The 20,081-nt window shown below is 28.0% G+C and overlaps 3 protein-coding genes across 4 annotated transcripts; 2 read left to right on the top strand and 1 right to left on the bottom strand.

Annotated features, from left to right (window-relative positions):
* Positions 1 to 1,297: 1,297 nt before the first annotated feature.
* Positions 1,298 to 5,355, top strand: LOC112708126 (probable protein S-acyltransferase 6). Its single transcript, XM_025760272.3, has 5 exons — positions 1,298 to 1,571; positions 2,392 to 2,574; positions 2,762 to 3,058; positions 3,708 to 3,941; positions 4,527 to 5,355. The coding sequence occupies exons 1-5, from the start codon at positions 1,440 to 1,442 to the stop codon at positions 5,109 to 5,111; spliced, it is 1,431 nt and encodes a 476-aa protein (XP_025616057.1). The 5' UTR covers positions 1,298 to 1,439; the 3' UTR covers positions 5,112 to 5,355.
* Positions 5,356 to 8,610: 3,255 nt separating this feature from the next.
* Positions 8,611 to 10,238, bottom strand: LOC112708125 (mitochondrial import inner membrane translocase subunit TIM8). The gene is made up of 2 exons (XM_025760271.2): positions 10,091 to 10,238; positions 8,611 to 9,059 (listed from the first exon to the last, which is right to left on the bottom strand). Exons 1-2 carry the CDS (start codon positions 10,136 to 10,138, stop codon positions 8,871 to 8,873), a joined length of 237 nt encoding a protein of 78 aa, XP_025616056.1. The 5' UTR covers positions 10,139 to 10,238; the 3' UTR covers positions 8,611 to 8,870.
* Positions 10,239 to 15,122: 4,884 nt separating this feature from the next.
* On the top strand, positions 15,123 to 17,127 carry LOC112708124 (NAC domain-containing protein 83). 2 transcript variants are annotated; one of them, XM_025760270.2, is made up of 3 exons: positions 15,123 to 15,421; positions 16,120 to 16,409; positions 16,853 to 17,127. In XM_025760270.2, the coding sequence occupies exons 1-3, from the start codon at positions 15,226 to 15,228 to the stop codon at positions 17,087 to 17,089; spliced, it is 723 nt and encodes a 240-aa protein (XP_025616055.1). In that variant the 5' UTR covers positions 15,123 to 15,225; the 3' UTR covers positions 17,090 to 17,127. The 2 variants fall into 2 exon arrangements, with proteins under 2 accessions (XP_025616055.1, XP_025616054.1); XM_025760269.3 differs by having other exon boundaries at positions 15,127 to 15,421; positions 16,850 to 17,127.
* Positions 17,128 to 20,081: the final 2,954 nt, after the last annotated feature.

The raw sequence follows: 20,081 nt of genomic DNA, 5'->3' as shown, positions 1-20,081 counted from the left end.
AGATATTGAAAAAAAAACTTTTTATTTTGACCAAAAAATTAAAATAAAATAAAAAATATTTAAAATAAAAATTAGATATTTTAAGCGTTAAGGATGAAATTAAAACAATATTCTCCTCCTTCCAAAATTATATAATGGAAGTTCAACAATAAATATAGGTCAATGATGTGGTGCTATTCTTATAATTAAAGTAACACTTTGAAGAGATATTCAACTTTGAAGCAAGTTAGAGAGTCAACCAATAAACCTACCTAACCGAAATCTAACCAACACTCAACCTTTCCTTTTGGCTTTTTTCTTTTCTATTTCTTTCAATTTTAGAAAATTCGAGTAAAAATTTTATACATTATTAAATACAAAATATAGATAAGAATAAAGAGAGGTCTTAATTAGGTCAGAATCATCATAATTTAATAGAAGATATATGAAATTAATTTTGATACTTAATGTAAAAGAAAAAAAGTACTTACTATATGAGTTTTAATTACAACTTAATGTCTTTTTGAAGGCTCTAGTATGTACAATAATTGTTTATTAGATTACATGTTCCAAATAAACAATTATTCTGAGATGAAAAAGAAAAATTAAATTCTATAAAAATATATTATATATGAGGATGCAATTTATACCCCAAAAATATAAAAAAGTCAACCTATTTTACTAATATTACAAAGAAATTTCTAAAACTTCCAATATACTAGATGAATAAAGATTTTTGCTTTATTTATACATTTTTTATATTTTTTTAATAAGAAAACTTATTAACAAAACTGGTAAAGTAATAAGTCTACCTAAAAAAAATTAATAAATGTGTGGTTTGTCAGTCTTTATATATTTTGCTGTACAAATTTTTGTTCATGAAAGATTATTTATCATATATATTCATAATTTTTCTTTTTCTTTTGTAATGTCTAAATTAAAAAAAATCCTTTTTATTAGGGTGAAAGATGTCTATTATTTTACTTAGTCCTTTATTTATTATTTTGTATATTTAATAAATAAAAGCCTTAATTAATAGACACTTAACAAAAAAACAAAAATAAACAATAAATATACAGTAATAAATAATAAATATCATTATCATTATTTCAGTATTTTTACCAAATAGAAAATTCTATATGCCAAAATATAATTTAATTTTAATGTATTTTTAGTTTAAAATAATTTTACACGTGCATTTAATTACATAATGTCATATCAATTAAAATAGCTATCTTTTATATTAATCATACACAATATAATTATACGACTATGTAAAACGTTTTACATTTATCTGTTCATCAAAATTAAATTTGTAAAAATAAAACAAAATATATGAAGAAGGAAAAAAAAAAAAGCCACCTTTCCCTTTGAAATTGACCTTTTATTCTGATTGGGTTCTGTGATTGACTCATCGCGTCATTGATCTATCGATTCCATTCAGCAATTACTCACAAACAATGCATCCACTGCAACTTCCGGCGCCGGCGCCGCCGAATTCCGACGGTGACGGTGCCGGAGACACTTCTGCTTCTGCAACTGCTCCTTCTTCTTCTCTCATCAGAACTTATCGAATCTGGAAAGGCAGTAATGTAAGCCAAATACTTCCTTTGACTTTCGTTCTTTTGTGTTCCTCTTCATCAATCACTTTCTTTTCAGTTCAATTACAATTAGCCTTTTGAATTTTCCATTTCTTAATTGAATTTTCTCACTTTATTGTTCGTTGACTCTTATTGTTAATTAGATTTTTTTTTTTTTGTTGAGGTGAAATCAGTTGTTTGGGAATTTATCTTTTGGATTGATTTTATGAGTTAGATCAACAGTAATCATTTTGAATAATCATCAATGTGTGTGTTAATGAAGAGTGATAGTTGATACAGTCAGAAATTTGAGTTCTAGGAGCAAGGTGTTTATATTGATATATAGCATCATACCATGTTTTAAGTTCAAATGTTAATTAATCATTCGTCTTAGCTTAAGCTTTGGTTAGAGATGAATCCTGACATGGTATTGTACTATCATCAGAACTTCTATGATCATAAGATCTAGACTCTAGAGTTCGACTTTTGTTACCTCGAATTGAATTTCAGCACAAGTTAGGATGAGTCTGTGCATTGTCCAAGTTATGAACCATTCATGTGCCTTTATTTAATAGCTTAAGTTTTTGGGGAAGTTGTTTTGTGACACTGTCACCTTGTCTCAGCAGAAGAAAAGGTATTGAATGCATATTTTTCTTGTCAAGCTTCTATTGGTTGTCGAGTGTCGATTATTAAAATTCATTCATGGAGTTCACGTATCAGGAAAACTCACATCTTTAACATGTATTATCTGTATTGTACAAGGATCAAGTTTTTGTTTTATTGCTTTTACTTACTAGCTTGTGTTTTGATTCATGGCTTTTCTATTTTTCAGGAGTTTTTTTGCTGCGGGAGGTTTATATTTGGACCAGATATAAAGTCTATATTTCTGACAATATTTCTTATTGTGGCCCCTGTTGCTGTATTCTGTGCTTTTGTAGCTAGAAAATTGTTGGACGATTTTTCTCATCACTCAGGATATTCAATAATGATCATAGTTATTATTCACACCATTTTTGTAAGTTAATCTGATCCAAGAAAAAAAAATGTAGCCCAGACTTCTATTTTCCATACTCAAATGTATAACAATTTCAAAGTTACAAGTAGATAGCTATTCAAAAAAAGATTATTCAAATATGTGAAAGCACTATGTTTCTTTTCTCATAGACCATTGTTCTCTTAAAAGTCTTAAAATGTATCCCCAGGTTTTGACCGCCCTTCTACTGACCTCAGGAAGGGATCCTGGCATAGTGCCTCGAAATACTCGTCCTCCAGAACCAGATGTTCATGATTGGAGTGCCAATGTCAACAATGAACAGAATCAAAGGCTAAGTTTGCCTCGAACAAAGGATGTGATCATCAATGGTATATCCGTGAAAGTAAAATATTGTGATACCTGCATGCTCTATAGACCTCCCCGTTGTTCTCATTGTTCAGTATGCGATAACTGTGTTGAGCGATTTGATCATCACTGCCCATGGGTGGGTCAGTGTATTGGATTGGTAATGCTCATTCTTTCATCACTTTTTAATGATAGGATTTAGAACCGTTTTTTGTGTTTCCTATTTGTATTTGTCATTTGTGTTCTGTTTAGCATTATGAATTTTGCATGAAATCCTTCTTGTGCAATTATGAATCACCAAGCAACAATTTTTAACTGGATATTTACCCAATTTATTATGTTCAGATGCTGCCATTATGGCCTACCTAAAAGTAGACATGAATATGATCAAAATTACTATTTACAAGGACTAGGCATCATGTTGGAGGAAGAAAACTTGACTATTGTAATCTGTTGACAAAAAGCATTAAGTAGGGATCCTTATTATCATGATTTTGAGAATTAGACTAGACCGGCTGGATTGACCAAGTTAACAAGGAACCAACCGGGCCACTAGTTTGATTGGACTGAAAAAATGGTTATCCCAAAAAGTAACCATTGAACCGCTTGAACTGGCCAGAAATCTGCAAACTGGCTAAACAGAATTGGTTCTGCCGGTTGAGCAATTTCTTGCCTCCAATAGCAAGGCTACTTATTATTTGTTTGTATGATGATCATATTTTCCATGGCCATATCTTTTCATCATCCGTGGCCAAAATTTGCAGGTTAATGTAATGACAATAACTGCAATTTTATGTACTTGGCTGCAGCGAAATTATAGGTTCTACTACATGTTTGTCTTCTCTGCAACGCTTCTTTGCTTATACATACATGCATTTAGCTGGGTCTATATTATAAGGATCAAGGATTCTGAGGAGATATCAATCTGGAAAGCAATGATCAAAACTCCTGCTTCAATTGCGCTAATTGTCTACTCTTTCATCTCTGTCTGGTTTGTTGGCGGGCTCACTGTTTTACATACATATCTCATCAGCACAAACCAGGTGTGAGCCCCTCTTGATGTTCTTCTATATGTGAGAATATGATAGATTTCATTTACGAAATATTTACCTGTCTCTTTTTTTTTTTAATTACTTTAGAATTCCCTATAGTTTTTGCTTAAATTTCAATTAGATTAGATTCCTATGTTTAAAAGTTTGTAAGCAAGTCTTTATTCTATATAGTTTGAACAGTCTAATTAAGTCCATATACAGTATGAGCAAGTTTTCAACCAAGTTCTTCTAATTTAAAAACTTTGCGATAAATTTGTATTTGTAATAAACAGATTTTTCAGAAAAACCAGCGAATTATCATCCAGTATAAAGGTTTGATCACAAAATTTTTAAACTAGGAGGACCTAGCTGAAAAAGTTTATATAGATTTAGGACTTAATTAGAAATGTCTAAAAGTATAGAGATATCTAGTTGAAATTTTTTATACAGTACAAGATTTTCATTACAAACTTTTAAACTTAGAGAGCTATTTGAAATTTAATGAAACTATAGGAACGTCCAGAATGATTAAACATCCTCTGTTTGGTCTTCTAACCTGAGTAAATCATAAGTTTTTTTTTTCTGCTCTATTTGCAGTCTACTTATGAAAATTTCAGATACCGATATGACCGACAACTAGTCAATCCGTACAATAAGGGGATAGCCAAGAACTTCAAAGAAGTGTTCTGCACTATAATTCCTCCGTCCAAGAACAAATTCAGAGCTAAGGTTGCAATTCCGAATGATCCATCAGGTTCATCTCAAAGAAGGGGTGTCGATTACCAGGGTCCTCTTATGAGAAAACCACCGGGCGACTTAGAATTAGGAAGGTCATGGCCGGTTTACAATGACTCAGAAGAGGGTGGAAGTGATTCTAAAGATGAACTTACTAATGACAAGGGTAGTGGATTAACCGATGTGTCTGTGGATTTGAGCAAGATATTTCAAACAGAAAGCGGCGAGAGACAAGTTGCTTCGATTCTAAGGCACTCTTTGTGCGACAGAAGCAGCAGAAAGTGGGACATGAATCCAGAATTTCTCGACGAAATCCATGAAGTTGGCGAATCAAAACGCATCGCGAGTGATTTTACTGAAGAGCCTAGTGGCAATGGCAAAACAGAATGTGGCTCCATAATGTCAGAGAATTACAAAGACATAGAATCAAAAGGAGAAAAGAGTTGAAGAGAAAGTGTGGAAATTTCTTTGGTTAATTTTATATGTTGCTTGTGTGTTCGGTTCTGTTCATCTTAGTGTAGCATTCGTGTTGCTGATTGAATTGTTTATTGAAGAGCAACATGATGGCCATCACTGTTTCAATTTTTTACCCTTCTTTTTCTAATTTACAATGTAATGGAATCATATGTTATATGTAAATTTTATTAAAAGATTACATAATACAACACAAACAGACAAATTTTGCATGTTACGATTTTTTATTATTGTTTTATTTTAGAAAAAATCCCACTCTTATCCTCTGATTTTATTTAAGAGAAAAAAAAAATATTACATATCATGCAACAATTTGTTTTTATGAAAAAATAAAAAATGGCATGCATTGACTCTGGTATGCCGGGTTTATCTCCTTGGTAAACGTTTGACCTTCACATTCCAATAGCTCACAACCTCATAATTTTTAATCTTATAATATAAATCAAGCACTAAAATTCAAGTACAAACCCTTTATTTCAAGTTTCAACAATGCTTGGCTTAAAATCCAAAAGCATTTATGTTTCTTTTTGTTATAGTAGAATTATCCAACTTGCAATGAAGACAACATTGCCATTATCTTTATGCTGGAAATGGATGGTTGAATTCATACAATCCCTCCTCCGGCCGTCTCCTTGCGCTTCTTCTCTTCCTCCGTTGCTGCCACCACCTACTGAGCTTTGTAATGATGTGATCTTCGACATCTTTTTACGCCTTCCTCCACAAGCGCTACTACATTTTAGTTGCCTTAACAAGCAAGCAAACTACATGATCAATAGCCCTTTATTCCAAACAACTTATTGGAACCAGAAGCTTCGCCTCCCTCGCCTTTCGGCCATCGTGTATTACCAGCGCAAGTTGGACAATCGAATGGGGTTCGCCTTGACTATCAAGGATTATGATAGGAGGATGGACAAGAGTGAGTTCCATAAGCATAGACAGGTACCTCAATCTCAGTTCCTATCTAAGGCCTATACTAGGTTACTCCAATGGGCAGAATCTATGCTTCAGCATCATGAGATGGGTGCAAATAATGGCACCAAATTTCAAGAACAAATTAATAGCCAAAACCAAAGAGATCAAAACTGTAATTTGAAGAATATCGAGATGTAATGTTGAAGCTACTAGATAGGAAGAGCAAGTGTAAATAGATTAGGTTGATAGTTGTAATTGTGATTCAAAAGATACATTCACAATACAAAAATTGTGTATGCATAAATTACATGATGTATACCAATACTTATTTTCATACTATCCTTGTATAACTATAGTTGCTCTTTTTGGCTAGAGAAGAAGCAAAGCATTATGTATGTATGATCACAAAGTTAACTACTAATTCGGTACCGAAAGATTTAATCGCTGACAAAAAAGTCTCTGAAAGATGTTATCGACAAAACAGTCCTTGAATGATTTGAAAATATGACAAAAAAATCAATAAACATTATATTTTTTATAAATAACAAAAAAAACTTTTATATTTAACAAACGCCTTATTCATTAGATCTAGATTTTTGTGGCAACATTTGAATAAATATTTAGTAGGTGCACAAAAAAATTCAGAGCGAAATTTGATCTCTAGATTTTTTTTATTTTTCAAAAAAATGTGATCATTCACAATAAAATCTTTTTTTAAAAAAATTCACTTTTGACAAAAAATTATCAAATTTTAAGGATAAAATATCTTATTTTTCTAATAATAATTGCAAAAATTTGCATCAAAATTTGATCTCTTAAATTGTTTTTTAGAATATATATTTAATATCTAGTTCTTTGTGTCGTGTTTTTAAATATTTCCAAGGCTTATTTGTCGTTAACATATTTTTTTTAGTTCAGTGATACAAACTTTCAGGTACTATTTTGATAGCTTACTTTATGATCGTATAACATACTTGCTTCTCATTGCATTATGTTTCTCATTAGCAAGGGGGAGAGTGTTAAACTATTATTTTTAGATAAGCTTTGTGATAGTTACAAACACAATACTACTTGATGTCTTTGGTGTGTGTACTTGATCTTTATCAAAAGCTATACATGCAGAATATCTATGAAAAATCATGCAGAGTATTAAGGAGGAGAAAATCATGACATGAAAAATCAATAAATGGACAAGCTCAAGAAAAAGTGGAGAAACCTACGTTTGAGGATATTTCACGTAATAAATATTCATATGAAGCTGAGTTGCAAATCTAAGAGGTAGAGTTGCATAAGAGTTGTAAAATCAATAAATTTCATAACATGGCAAGAGATAATTTTATCCTCATGCAACAAACCAAAAATCACAATTGCAAGTCTTGGAGAACTGAAATCTAACAATATTGGGCCACTACAAAAAGTGTCAGATCAGGAAAAATATATGTATATACTTTGGCAACCAACTTGGGTTTGTTGAGTGATTAGTTCACTCGTCAGTGTCAGAGGTTCGAATTCCGCCTTGTTCATGCAGCAACCCATTAGCCAGACCATTAAATAAAATTTAGATCTGCGATAAATTAGTACTTAGCCTGCCGAGGTAAGGGATGCCGTAGATAACCAAAAAATTCATATTAAAGAACAAAAGACAGTAACAAATCACCACTCTATTAAAGACGGGAAAATTCATATTTCAAATCAGAAAAAACAGAAGGATTGCAGGATCATCCTCCTTTCATTGGAGCATTTTCTTTTTTTCACATTATCTATTTACATAGAAATTCCTTATTATTCTCTTTGATTAGGAAGATAGTTTTAAAATATCTTAGCTAGTTTTAATTTTTTTTTTTTATCTTGTCTATCTCTGCCTTCAATAGAAAAATACAAATATAATAATCAAGTGAAAAATTATGAAAAAGTTACCAGGTGACAAATAAGAGGAGACAATAGGAAGAGTCATTAATTTTTACTTATTTGTAATATATATATATATATATATATATATATTGTCATACTTATTTGTAATATGTTCAAACTTCTAAGTTATAAACTCCACTCAGCCAATGCTTGGTTTGGGTTTGGTAGTCTTGGCAAGTTTGGTTTGAGTTTGCCAGGCCTTTGGTTTTGCAAACACTTGTCTCGAGTATTTAGATTTGGCAGGACTCAAAAATAAAGAGAGTATTTAGATTTGGCATTCTGAGAAACTTTGTTTGAAGTTCCATAAATCTTGGCCTAAGAATATATAAATATATGTCATTTTCTTCATCCCTCCTTCTGTGCAGTTTTCTTGAGTCATAACTATTGTATAATCTAATGGTAGGTTTCTTCCCTTCCCCTTTTCTAAGTTCGTTTGATTCGTGCTCGAACTGGACGATGAAAATTTATCATGTCCAGTTCTTTCAGAGAATAGATCAGTAAGAATTCACCTATTCCAATAACAAAAAACCCGTCTTCAATGATCCTATATTAAGAGCAAAATTGGCCAAAGGAATGCGTCATAATTATTATGGAGAACCCACATGGCCAAACGAGAAAAAGAAACCTTGATTCAAGTCCCTCCTCAGGGTTGAGCTAAACTACCAATCATGATTCATGAGAATGTGCCGCATGGCAATTTAAAACACTTGCTATAAGTACTTTTCGTGAACCAACAAAAACATTGAACTCTGTATTCTATCCTTTTTTTTTTTTTCAAAAAACCCTTGAGTTTCAGGTATTCCAGGAGGGTCCAAAAATTTTAATCCAAGAAAGTGCTAACTGCTAAACAATATTAAGATTCTGGCACTGATAATTTGACTGAGAAAGCACATTGAAGCCCTCGATAATTCATTGCATGCTCTGAAACCTTTTCCAGATAAGCATGTTCGTCTCGACAAAACGCTGGGCGCAGTTTGAAAGACAAGAAGCTTCACTGGAACTGAATTTATTCCCAGGTGTACCCGTGATGCATTTGTCCCAACATTCGCTTGTAACCTTAGCCACTGTTTCAGTAATCACGGCCTTTTGCTGTTCTTCCTGCATTGAGGACAAATTAATCAACTTATAGTACCTCACCAAGACATAAGCAACTATTACACAGGGTGTGTTTCATGTGCGTTTTCACTCATGAAAATTTTCACCCCACTTTTATCCCCAATCAAACACACCCGAAAAAAAGAATGCCCAAAGAGAATGTATGCATTGCCTACTTTTTCCTTTATTTCTTTTTATTTTTTATTTTACATGGAAGATAGCCAATTTATTAATTAACAATCCAACATAAGCAATCCAAGTAAACTAAAAGAACAGCTTCAGGGAGGGCATTCCTCTAACACAAACACTCTTATAAAATTACAGGCTAAATTGGCTAAGCTACGCCATTGCGTACCTAAGCCTTCGAGTAATAATAAGGATAAATTACACTGGTCTCCCCCGAGGTTAGGCGATATTACACGCAACACCTCACAATTTGCAAAAGCATATACTAACATATCCAAGGATTTAGATAGGTGATATAACCTTTTGTAAAAGCATATACTAACATCTTCAAAGATTTAGATAACTGACAACAATGCAACTACACTTGAAACCCTTGTATTTTATGAAACATGAAAGACCAAAATGTGACACTAACCTCCCTTATGAACATAACAGTAAGAGAGATCAGTAATAATAATAATAATAATACAATGAACATAATATCAGTGACAACAACAACAATAATATCAGTGTGAACATAATAATAATAACTCTCTAGGGCATAACATTACCAAACAATGAACATAATATCCGTGTTCTTCCCTTTCGTAACTAAATTATGCATGCTCTGAGTTTTATACACATTAAATTAAAATTCTCTAAAATGCTTTGGCAACTTTATCTGTAATTCAATGAAACACATACAACAATATCCGAAAAAGAAAATCAAAACGAAACAGAGAAAAAGGTGCAGTTTATCAATGCAAAATCTCTAAGCTATAAAACATTTATTCCTAAAAGAAATTAGAGTAAATTTTTTTTTTTAACATAAAAACAAAATCAGGAGCGGATGAAGAATTGAAACATACGGAGTAGAATTTCTGCATTTCAGGTGAATTGAGCTCTGAAAGATCCATGGCGACAGATTCCTGTCGCAAAACCCTAAAGCTAAGAACGACGCTGAAGCTTTTGACAGAAGAAAGAACAAAAGTTAGAGTAAAAGCGTAAAACGCCTAAAACCCTTTCGTAGGAAAAAAGAAAAAGTAGAAGGAAACATATGGGCCTCAAAAAGTCCTTTTTTAGTTTTTCTCGCAGGCCCATTGGGCCAAAAAACTTGACCAAGTCATTCATTTTAAGAATTTTGGTTTAACCAACTTAAGTTGATCGAGTAGTCAGCTCACTCGTCGACTTAAGTAAGTGTTACAGATTTGAATCTTATCTTATGTATGCATCAACTCATTAGCCAGCAGTACTTAAATGAAATTTAGATCTGCAACGGATTAATTCTTAACTTGTAGGACTGGAGAATGCGGTAGGCAACCAACAAAATTTGGTTTATTGTTTGGTATTTTAGAGAAAATATGTAAATTTTCTTTAAAAATTTTTAGACCAAACTACTTTTATACTAAATAAAATTGAGAGGTATTTTAGAAAAAAAATGTAAATTCTTAAACGTTTCTAAAAAATATTAAAAGTTTGTATAACATGTACTACTAGTACTACTATATATAAAGAATATTAATAACATGTAGTCATGTACTGTTTATTAAATTTGCTACTATTGACACTGTGCTTTTGGGAAAACTTTTGAATGTTTATTTTGTTGAAAAACTTAAGAACCCTAATTATATATTATGTTTAACTTGGTTTTCAAAAATCCCTAAAAATAAGAATTTTTTTGGTGACTCCTAAAAATAAGAATTTAGACATATAGGGAAAAAATATTTAAACGCCCAAGAAGTATTAAATATAATATGATATAGATTGTGTTTAGTATTATTGAACACTTTAGATATATTAGTTTTATAAACACTTTAATTGTCAAAATTGAGATATTTACAGTTATCAAAATTGAATCGATAGATCTAATAGATTTAGTTGCTAGTTCGATATCAAATCAATGATAGAAATTCAGGTACAGTTAATTTAATGTGAATTTAATGTGAAGTTAATAGGTGAGAATCGTTAAATGATATAATAAAGACTACCTAAATATATTTTTACATAGTTTTAATTAATTTCTTTTTAATTAATTCAACTCGTCACGGTTAAATCACTAAGGTAATAATCTAGTATTTTGATTGATAGATTGAAAGGTCAATTTTGATAATTCTGGGTATAATTCTATTTGGAATATTAATAAGTAAGAAGAGCAAGTCAAAATTAAAAAATAATAGCCAAAGTTTCTTACGCGCTAAGCATAAGTTAGCCTTTTTAGCTGTATTCCTTGATAAATAAACAAAAGCACAGAAAACTTTGGAAAATTAAAGAGGGAACAAATATTCATACAACACATGATTGGTAAGAGGATCCACACACACAAATAGAAAGGGATTAAATAATTATTAGGAATTTAAATTTTATTTTATATATACAATAATTTATTGACGAGTGACATACAACAATTTATTTTATTAGTGAACGATAAACTTTTAAATAAAACTTAAATTCACATCAAATTAGTCTTTTAATTTATCAAATTAAAAAATACTGTAATTAACAAAAAAAAATCATAAAATTAAAAGACGTCATATCATATTAACAATTAACCTAATATATACTGAGTGCACGGCTTTTATTTTTACTCACATTATTATTGAAGCCACCGATTTTTCTTTAATTTATTTGTTCAAGTTACACTTGTTTATTATTTTAATTAATTTGGACTAATGAATTCACTAAAACCTTATAAAATTAAAATTGTGTGAAAATGATTACTAGCTGTATATATATTCTTTATCTATTTATAGAATCATTTTGCATGTTTGTTCTTTTGGATAGTTCTTACAATACTTAAATTTCCAATCATTTTAAAAAAAAATGTTGTTATTGTTGGGGTTACACATAACACAATTGGATTAAGCAAAGGAATTCAACATATATATGCAAATAAATGTTCATAAGGCTTTTTTTTAATTTCTTTTCAATTTTGTAGCAAATGATGAGGGAGTGAATCTTTAAAAATCTTTATTTAGTTACGTGGAGAAAAGCAAGCTCTTTAAAACAATTAAGTACAAAGTAAGCAACATCTTCTTAGCGAAGGAAAGTACCAATCTTATTATTATTATTATTATTATTATTATTATTATTATTATTATTATTATTATTATTATTATTATTATTATTATTATTATTATTATTATTATTATTTAGGTATAGTAGGGAAATAATAAGAAGTAATAATTTTGAAATTGAAAATAATAATTAGCGACCTTTTGATTTTTTGTTTTATATACCCAAATTCAATTTTATCTGATAATTAAAAAGTAATAATAATTTTATTTAAAAAAAAAAAACTACTTCTTTAGAAACACCTGGAGCAGATGACATAAAGTGTGCGTTGCTGAGTCATTTATCCACCAATATATATGTAATTGAAATTCATCAAAATTAAAGGAAGAGGGAAAGCATATACCAAATAGTTATTAGTTAAATTGTCAAATCTGCTAGGTAAATGAATATATATAGAGAGAGAGACTTCGTCTCCTTATTTTTATGTAAAATTAATAATTAAAATTATTAAATTATAATTTAATCATATATATTAAATTATTTAATAATTTTTAATTATTAATTTTACATAAAAAATTATATTTAAATTTTTACAAAATATATATTTTACATTCTCAATTTTATAGATAAAATAATCCATGTAAGAATTTAATTCTTATTTTTATTAAGCAATTAAATCCTATATAAATATGGATTTAATTTTGATATATTATTGTCAGTATAAAATAATTTTATACGTATATCTAATTATATAATATTATAATATTAAAAATAATTATTATTTTTACTAATTGTATAAATAATCATCTAATATAAAAGAATATTTACCATTTTAACTATATAAAATATTTTATACTATTAATACATTAAAATTAATTTTATATAAATATTTAAGTTATAATTATCACGTGTCAATTTTAATTTTCAAAGTTCAAATAAATAAAACTAGCTATGTGTATATAATTATATATTGACATACAGGGCAATGCTAATGGGTGATAATTCAACCCTTTTTTTTTTTACCTGAAGTTTGTTATTTTCTTCAAATATATTATCGTCACATATCTAGCTCCATACTTTATTTATATCATCCCAATTTAGAAGTACCGACATAAAATGCTTGGAAGAACTAAAAACAAGGTTTAAGTACATGTCTAGCTCCTAATTAATATTAAACATTAAATGCAAATAAGGTTTTATAAACAATATATTATCCTTTTTTTATAATTATTTTTTCGATAATATTAGAAAGACAAAAAAAATAATAAAATTTATCTTATAAATAAGATAAATTCTGACTATTTTTTATTAATTATTTTTTGTTATCAAATATTTTTATTATCTTTTACTTTGTCATTACATATCCCAAAAATTTAAACTAAAATAAAGACATGTACACAAACAATTATAGAACAAAATCTCTTCTTGAGTTTGAAGCATAAATTTACATAGATATATTTTTATAGTTACATATCTAATAGACTTTTTCTATATATATGAAATAATACAAAGATGTTTTAAATTTTATTTCAACCCAGTCCTCAACTAAAAGTTTATTTTTCTATATTTTTCTTTTTTATTTTTCCTTCTCTCCCTATTATGCATTTTTTTCCGCCTTCTCCTTCATGTTATGTGTTATTTGTACAGAATCTATATATTTGTTGTTCTGTTATAAATTTTATGTTCTTTAATTTTGCAAAAATTTATGTTTTGGTTTTAAAAAATTTCTATATTTTTCCATGAATTCCTTTGTTATTTTAAATAAATTTTTGTGTTGGTTTCAATATTTAAAAAAAAAGTTGGAAAAAATTTAACTTTTTGAAAATTTAGTTAGTTGGACGGTATATTTTGGAGACTTATTATAAAAATACTTATTCATCTAACATTATTTATGTTCGTTAATTTGATGGTTTATTTGTAGTATATAATTTATTACCTTTTAGATATTTATATAGATTTTATAAATAATTAAAATAAAAAAATTGTTTCTTATTAAATAACTTTTTTTTAAACTTTTTCAGTTTTAGAAAAATAAAGGCTGTCAAATCACTTTTTTTTTTCTTTTAATATAAAATCAAAAAACAAATCCACCATTATTCTATGTTTTACGTCAAACTATACATGCTAAGCATGACACCAGCAAATAGAGGATTGACTTATTATTATCAAAGAAATTAAAAAGAAACATAAGAGATATAATTTCACATAGGAGATTCCAAAAACCTATCCAACAAACCCTAAGTTTGATTAAATCATTAAACCAAATCCAACAACTCCAGTTGAAAATAGTCAATCACCACCGCCAATCCAATATTAGATGAACATATATATAGAAAATTTTAAATTTCAAAATTTTAATTAGGTCTTCATTAATTCTTTTGCTAATTAATTATCTCTCAATACTTGTTAATACTTAATTGGTAGAACCATGGAATCTGAAATCATATTTCCATGACTCTAAGAAAAGCATGCAAAATATTTAATTTTATGACCAATCACTTTATATTTTATGATACAAAAGGTGGTGGTCAGGCATAGCAAAAAAGGCAAAGAAAAAGATCTTTTTAAATTTGGTATATAAAATATAAATTTAATTTTGATGTAATGTTAGTGTAAAATAAATTACAATTACGCAAAGTCATATCATCAACAAAAATAACTACTTTTTACATTGATTGCGTGAATAGTCATCCAAAAGAATAGATGTAATTATACGACTGTGTAAAACGCTTTACATTGTCGGTAAATCAAAATTAAACTCAATATAATATATAACAACTTTTAATTAATTAATTAAAATTTCAAAGAACAAACTTAGTCAGTTAAGCATTGTCCCCTTTATTACATGCTTAAGTTCCCTCCCAACTAACTCCAAAAAAATTAAATAACCTAGCTATATATAATATGCTTATAAATAAGCATACACAAAGCTTCATTTGATCACCAATAAGTTGGTCCAGTTTACTAAGTTTTTATTATTTATAATTATTTTATGATGAGCAAGAAGATGAGGTTTGTTAAGAAGAACAAGAATGGAGTGAGATTATTGCCACCTGGATTTAGGTTCCAACCAACAGAAGAGGAGCTTCTATTTCAGTATTTGAAATGCAAGGTTTTCTCTTTTCAGTTGCCAGCTTCAATCATTCCTGAGATCAATGTATGCAACTATGATCCTTGGGATTTGCCAGGTAATCAATATCAAAATCTTTTTTTTTTTTTAAGTTTTAGTTTCACTCTTATTAAAGTTACCAAATTATAGTGAAGTATATATAATTCCGTTTAGTCTTTGCTTCTTAAAATGTTTAATTTAATAATTTCTTCAAAAAAAGAAAAAGCTAAAGATAGACTAAATTAATTAAATTAAATTGAAACTAAATTGACATTATCTAAGGTTAGAATGAAACTAAGTTAAATTAAAATATTATTCAACTTTTACTCATTTTTTTTTTTTTACATATAGCTCTAGGAATAATTAACTGATTAAGGTATTTTTACAATATGCAGTATAAATTCATCATCATTATTGACATATTTTCCATGATTATTGACATATTTTCTATGCAAGAGCTCATTAGTATATGTAATATAAAAATATTACGTGTACATTAAAAATTATCGATTAAAATCAGTCATTATATATTTTATATAAATATATATTGTTGTTAAACTTAATTTTAGTATATATTTTATATTTTATATTTTAATATACATTATACGTACAGATATAGTAATATCTTTCTATATCTTTTAATTATTACTAAATTGATTAAAAGATGAAGAGAAACAAATATAAATGAACAAAAGCACATTAACATAACATTATTTATTAATGTCATATATATGCTCTTATAACTATGATCTTATTATTTTTTTATTTTATTATTAGGGAATAATAATAATTATGGGGAGGAAGAAGAGAGATACTTGTTCAGCTCAAAGGAAGTTAAGTATAGAAACGGTAACCGAATGAACAGAATAACGAAATCTGGATATTGGAAAGCAACTGGATCAGACAAAAGAATAATTTCAACATCATCCAATAATAATAATAATAATAATATTGTTGGGATAAGAAAAACTCTTGTATTCTATCATGGAAAATCTCCAAATGGCTCTAGAACTCATTGGATCATGCGTGAGTATCGACTTGTCACTACTCCTTCTAATTCATCCCAGGTGATTATTTTTTCAATTATTACTACAAAGTTTGTTTTTACAATTTTTTTCTTTTATAATGGCCTAATATTACACTCATCAATAATATTCTTTGATTTGTTATATTTACACTCGCATTATATTTTACAACATACAAAAAATAAATGGTAGAGATCATTATTAATAAAATATTTATTTATCATCTTTATATAATAGACATACGATTTAATTAATAAGCATAATCAATTAATTTGGTATTACTTATCTAACTAATTAACTTAACATCTAAGTAACATAATTTTTCTTATAACACTAGATTTTATTTTAGCTTGATGGTTATTCTTTAGTTACACTAATCTTTACAAAAATAATAGTAATTAAATTATATATTAACTAAAATAGTAAGATTATTGTGTGTATGGGCATATTTAATTTATGTATGATTGATTTTATGTTGGCAGAAGTATGTAGAAGACTTAGGGAATTGGGTTCTTTGCCGCATATTCAAGAAGAAAAGAAGCATAGAAAGTCAACATCACATGGTCAAGAACAAAATTAATAATAATGTTGTCGAGGTGGCTAATAATAATAATAATAAGCCAATATTCTTTGATTTTATGAGGCTATATGACTCGCCAATATCTTCTTCTTCATCTTCATCTTCTTCTTGTTTAAGTTCTGATTTCATAACTCAAATGTAAGAACATATGTGGTTATATTATGTATGAATTTTGATTAAGTGCGTATATATAAGGTTTAATTACCTTGTAGGTTTTTTATATAGTTTTGTAGAATTTTCAATAAATTCTTAGAATTTAGAAGTTTATTAAATTTTTACTAACAAATACCGTTAAAAATATTTTATAATTTATTTTATATTTGTTATTTATAAAGACAATTATTAGTAAAAATCAAATTAATTTTTTTATCTAATATACAAATTTAATTACAAATTTTTAAATTATAGCAATCTAATTAAAAATTTAGTAAAAATATTTAATAATATACATGACAATATTGTTATATATCATCCTTTAACTTAATGATTAATGTCTCAGAATTATTACTATTAGAGAAAGTATAGGAACCAATGGAGTATCTATATAATGTGTATAATGAGAGTATAAGGATGTTCGATTCAGTAGGATATTAGATGCTTATTATTCCTAGTATCCGGATTGTTATTTTGGATAGTATAAATGTATTGTATTTGAGAAATTAGTAGTATTTTACTCTGAATATTCATTCTTTAACTCATATTGAACCAAATAAATAACTCATTGTACACATTGTACAAATACTTTATTGACTCCCTAGCGAGATTCTATCCATTATTAAGAAGGAAATGTATGGATTTTTACTATTAGATTTTCATAATAAATTCTCATCTTTTCTCTTTTGGTACAACTTTGCAAATTTAGACTATAGCTGCTTTAATTTTATAACTAACTTTAATTTCTATAATTTTTCACAAAAAATATGTATAATAAGTGCAATTTATAGTAATTTAAAAAAATAGTAAAATATACAACAATAATGTAACGAGAGAGCTAGAAAGTTTAGTTTCCATACTAATTTAATTAGTTCATCAACTTTTTATGTGCAATCCATTTTCCTATTATTGTACACCAAGAAGTACACACTAACTGTATCTTGTTATTTCAACATCCACCTTATAACCAAAACCCTTAACAATAATCCTCAAGACCTTTCCAATTTATTTTCATATTTTAGGGGAAAAAAAACCAAAATAAAAAGGTGAGAGTTAAGTGAACACATAGCCCCTTCTCTCTTCCAAACCCTAATTTGTATTTCCAATACTTGTGTGCATCTCCAATTATGGGAAGCCAAAATTCTACTATCAATCCAAAAGGTGCAGCCGCAACAACAGAAACAGAAGTATTTTCTGTAAGCGTTCGCTCGAGACTTTCTCGCAAATTCGAAGAGTTCAAAAGTCGTAAGAATATCAATAAATTTGAAGAGAAGAGCCTTTTACATGACAATGGAGTTGTCAACGAAAATGGTATAAAAGAATATGTTACACCACCGGCGCATATAAAGCGGCTTTCCAATGTAGTTTTATTGTCTTATTCCTCCGATGATAACAACAATGAGAAGTATGATGCGCAACGTATTGAGGAATGCAGAGATTTTCAAGACCAAGAAAAGTTGAAAGACGTTGAAAAAAATATTATGAAAAAAGAAAAAAGTGACAAGTTACAAAAAGAAAATTATACATTTGATAAAATAAATGTGAAACATGAAGACGTTGAGAGCAACATATATTGTAACAAAATCTCTATACTTTCAGATTGTAGATCGCCAAGTTTTAAAATATATTGTGTTGATGAGATAGACAAAAAAAAGGAAGATGATGACAATAACAACGATAATGACGAAGAGGAGAAAAAACAAGAAAAATGTAAGTATACTAAATTAAATTTTAGCATTATATATATAATTAGGGGTTAAATTATGAAAATTCATATAACATTATTATTGAGAAATGCAGATAATGATGAAGAAGAAACCGTGAAACTATTGCAACAGCCTGCTAAGACATCCATTGATGGCGAAAGTGTTTATGAAAGCATTGAAAGTGCTTCATCAGAAAACTCTAACGCGGTAATAATCTTTTAATAATGTCTTCTTTATTCCATTGTTTTAATAATTTATTCCATTGTTTTAACAACAAAAATTATGCTATATTTAAAATATATAAAATAACAAGAATTATCACTCTTAAATTAATAATGTTATTTTTATTTAAAAAATTAAACCCTAAATTTTATTCTGATTTTGCATATCTATATATTAACGAATGCAATTTTTTTTCAAGATTTAGAAAAAATGCATTTAGAATAAAAAACTAATTTTTAAAAAGTTAATTAATATTAACAAAAAAATATTTTATTAGTTTAATATTTTTTTTTTCTCACGGTATCCTCTTATTACTTAATGTTTCAGCTTCTTGTTGAAATGGAACCATTAACAATGGCGACTTCGAAGAAGAAAAGACTAGGCAAGATTAAATTCAGCAACATGAAGAATCTAAATGTTAAGAATATCAAGAACCGGATCATCAACCCATTACTTAGCAGTGCCCAAGATCGAAAATTGTTTACTCCTTCGCCTAAGTGATTTGGTTTCTCTTCAATATCTATAAGATGATATTTGTTGTTAAAAGACTGAAATTGAGATGGGGGATTAGAACTACTCAATATTGTGTTTGGTAATTAAAAATTAAAATTTTAGTTTTGGAATAAAAATTTTAATCTTTTGAATACTTTTAAAAAGTTAAGACACAAAAAATTAAAAATTTTAGAATAAAGACTAAAATTTTAATAATATTTATTCTAAAAAATATCATCATTTAACTTTTTAAACTTAAATCTATTATTCAATTTTTATATTTATCTTAAATTAAACATAATATTAAAATATAATTCAATCAGTACATTTTATACTAAACACAAAACTTTTAATTTCAGTTTCTATTTTTTAGACTCAATTTTAATCTCTTTTTCCATCGCAATCTAAGAGTTTCGATAAATTCAACACATTTAAGATAAACATAAACTTCGACAAATTTCGAAGTGCTTAGGGTGGTTTTTATGTAACCACTTATTATTACTAATGGAAGCCTCGGAATTTATTGGCGAAGATTATATTAAACTACTCATCTTTAATTTT

Source organism: Arachis hypogaea, chromosome 8, assembly GCF_003086295.3.
Source record: "Arachis hypogaea cultivar Tifrunner chromosome 8, arahy.Tifrunner.gnm2.J5K5, whole genome shotgun sequence".
Taxonomy (NCBI): domain Eukaryota; kingdom Viridiplantae; phylum Streptophyta; class Magnoliopsida; order Fabales; family Fabaceae; genus Arachis; species Arachis hypogaea.
The sequence above is the reverse complement of the archived record's forward strand: the minus strand, read 5'-3'. Positions and strand labels throughout refer to the sequence as shown.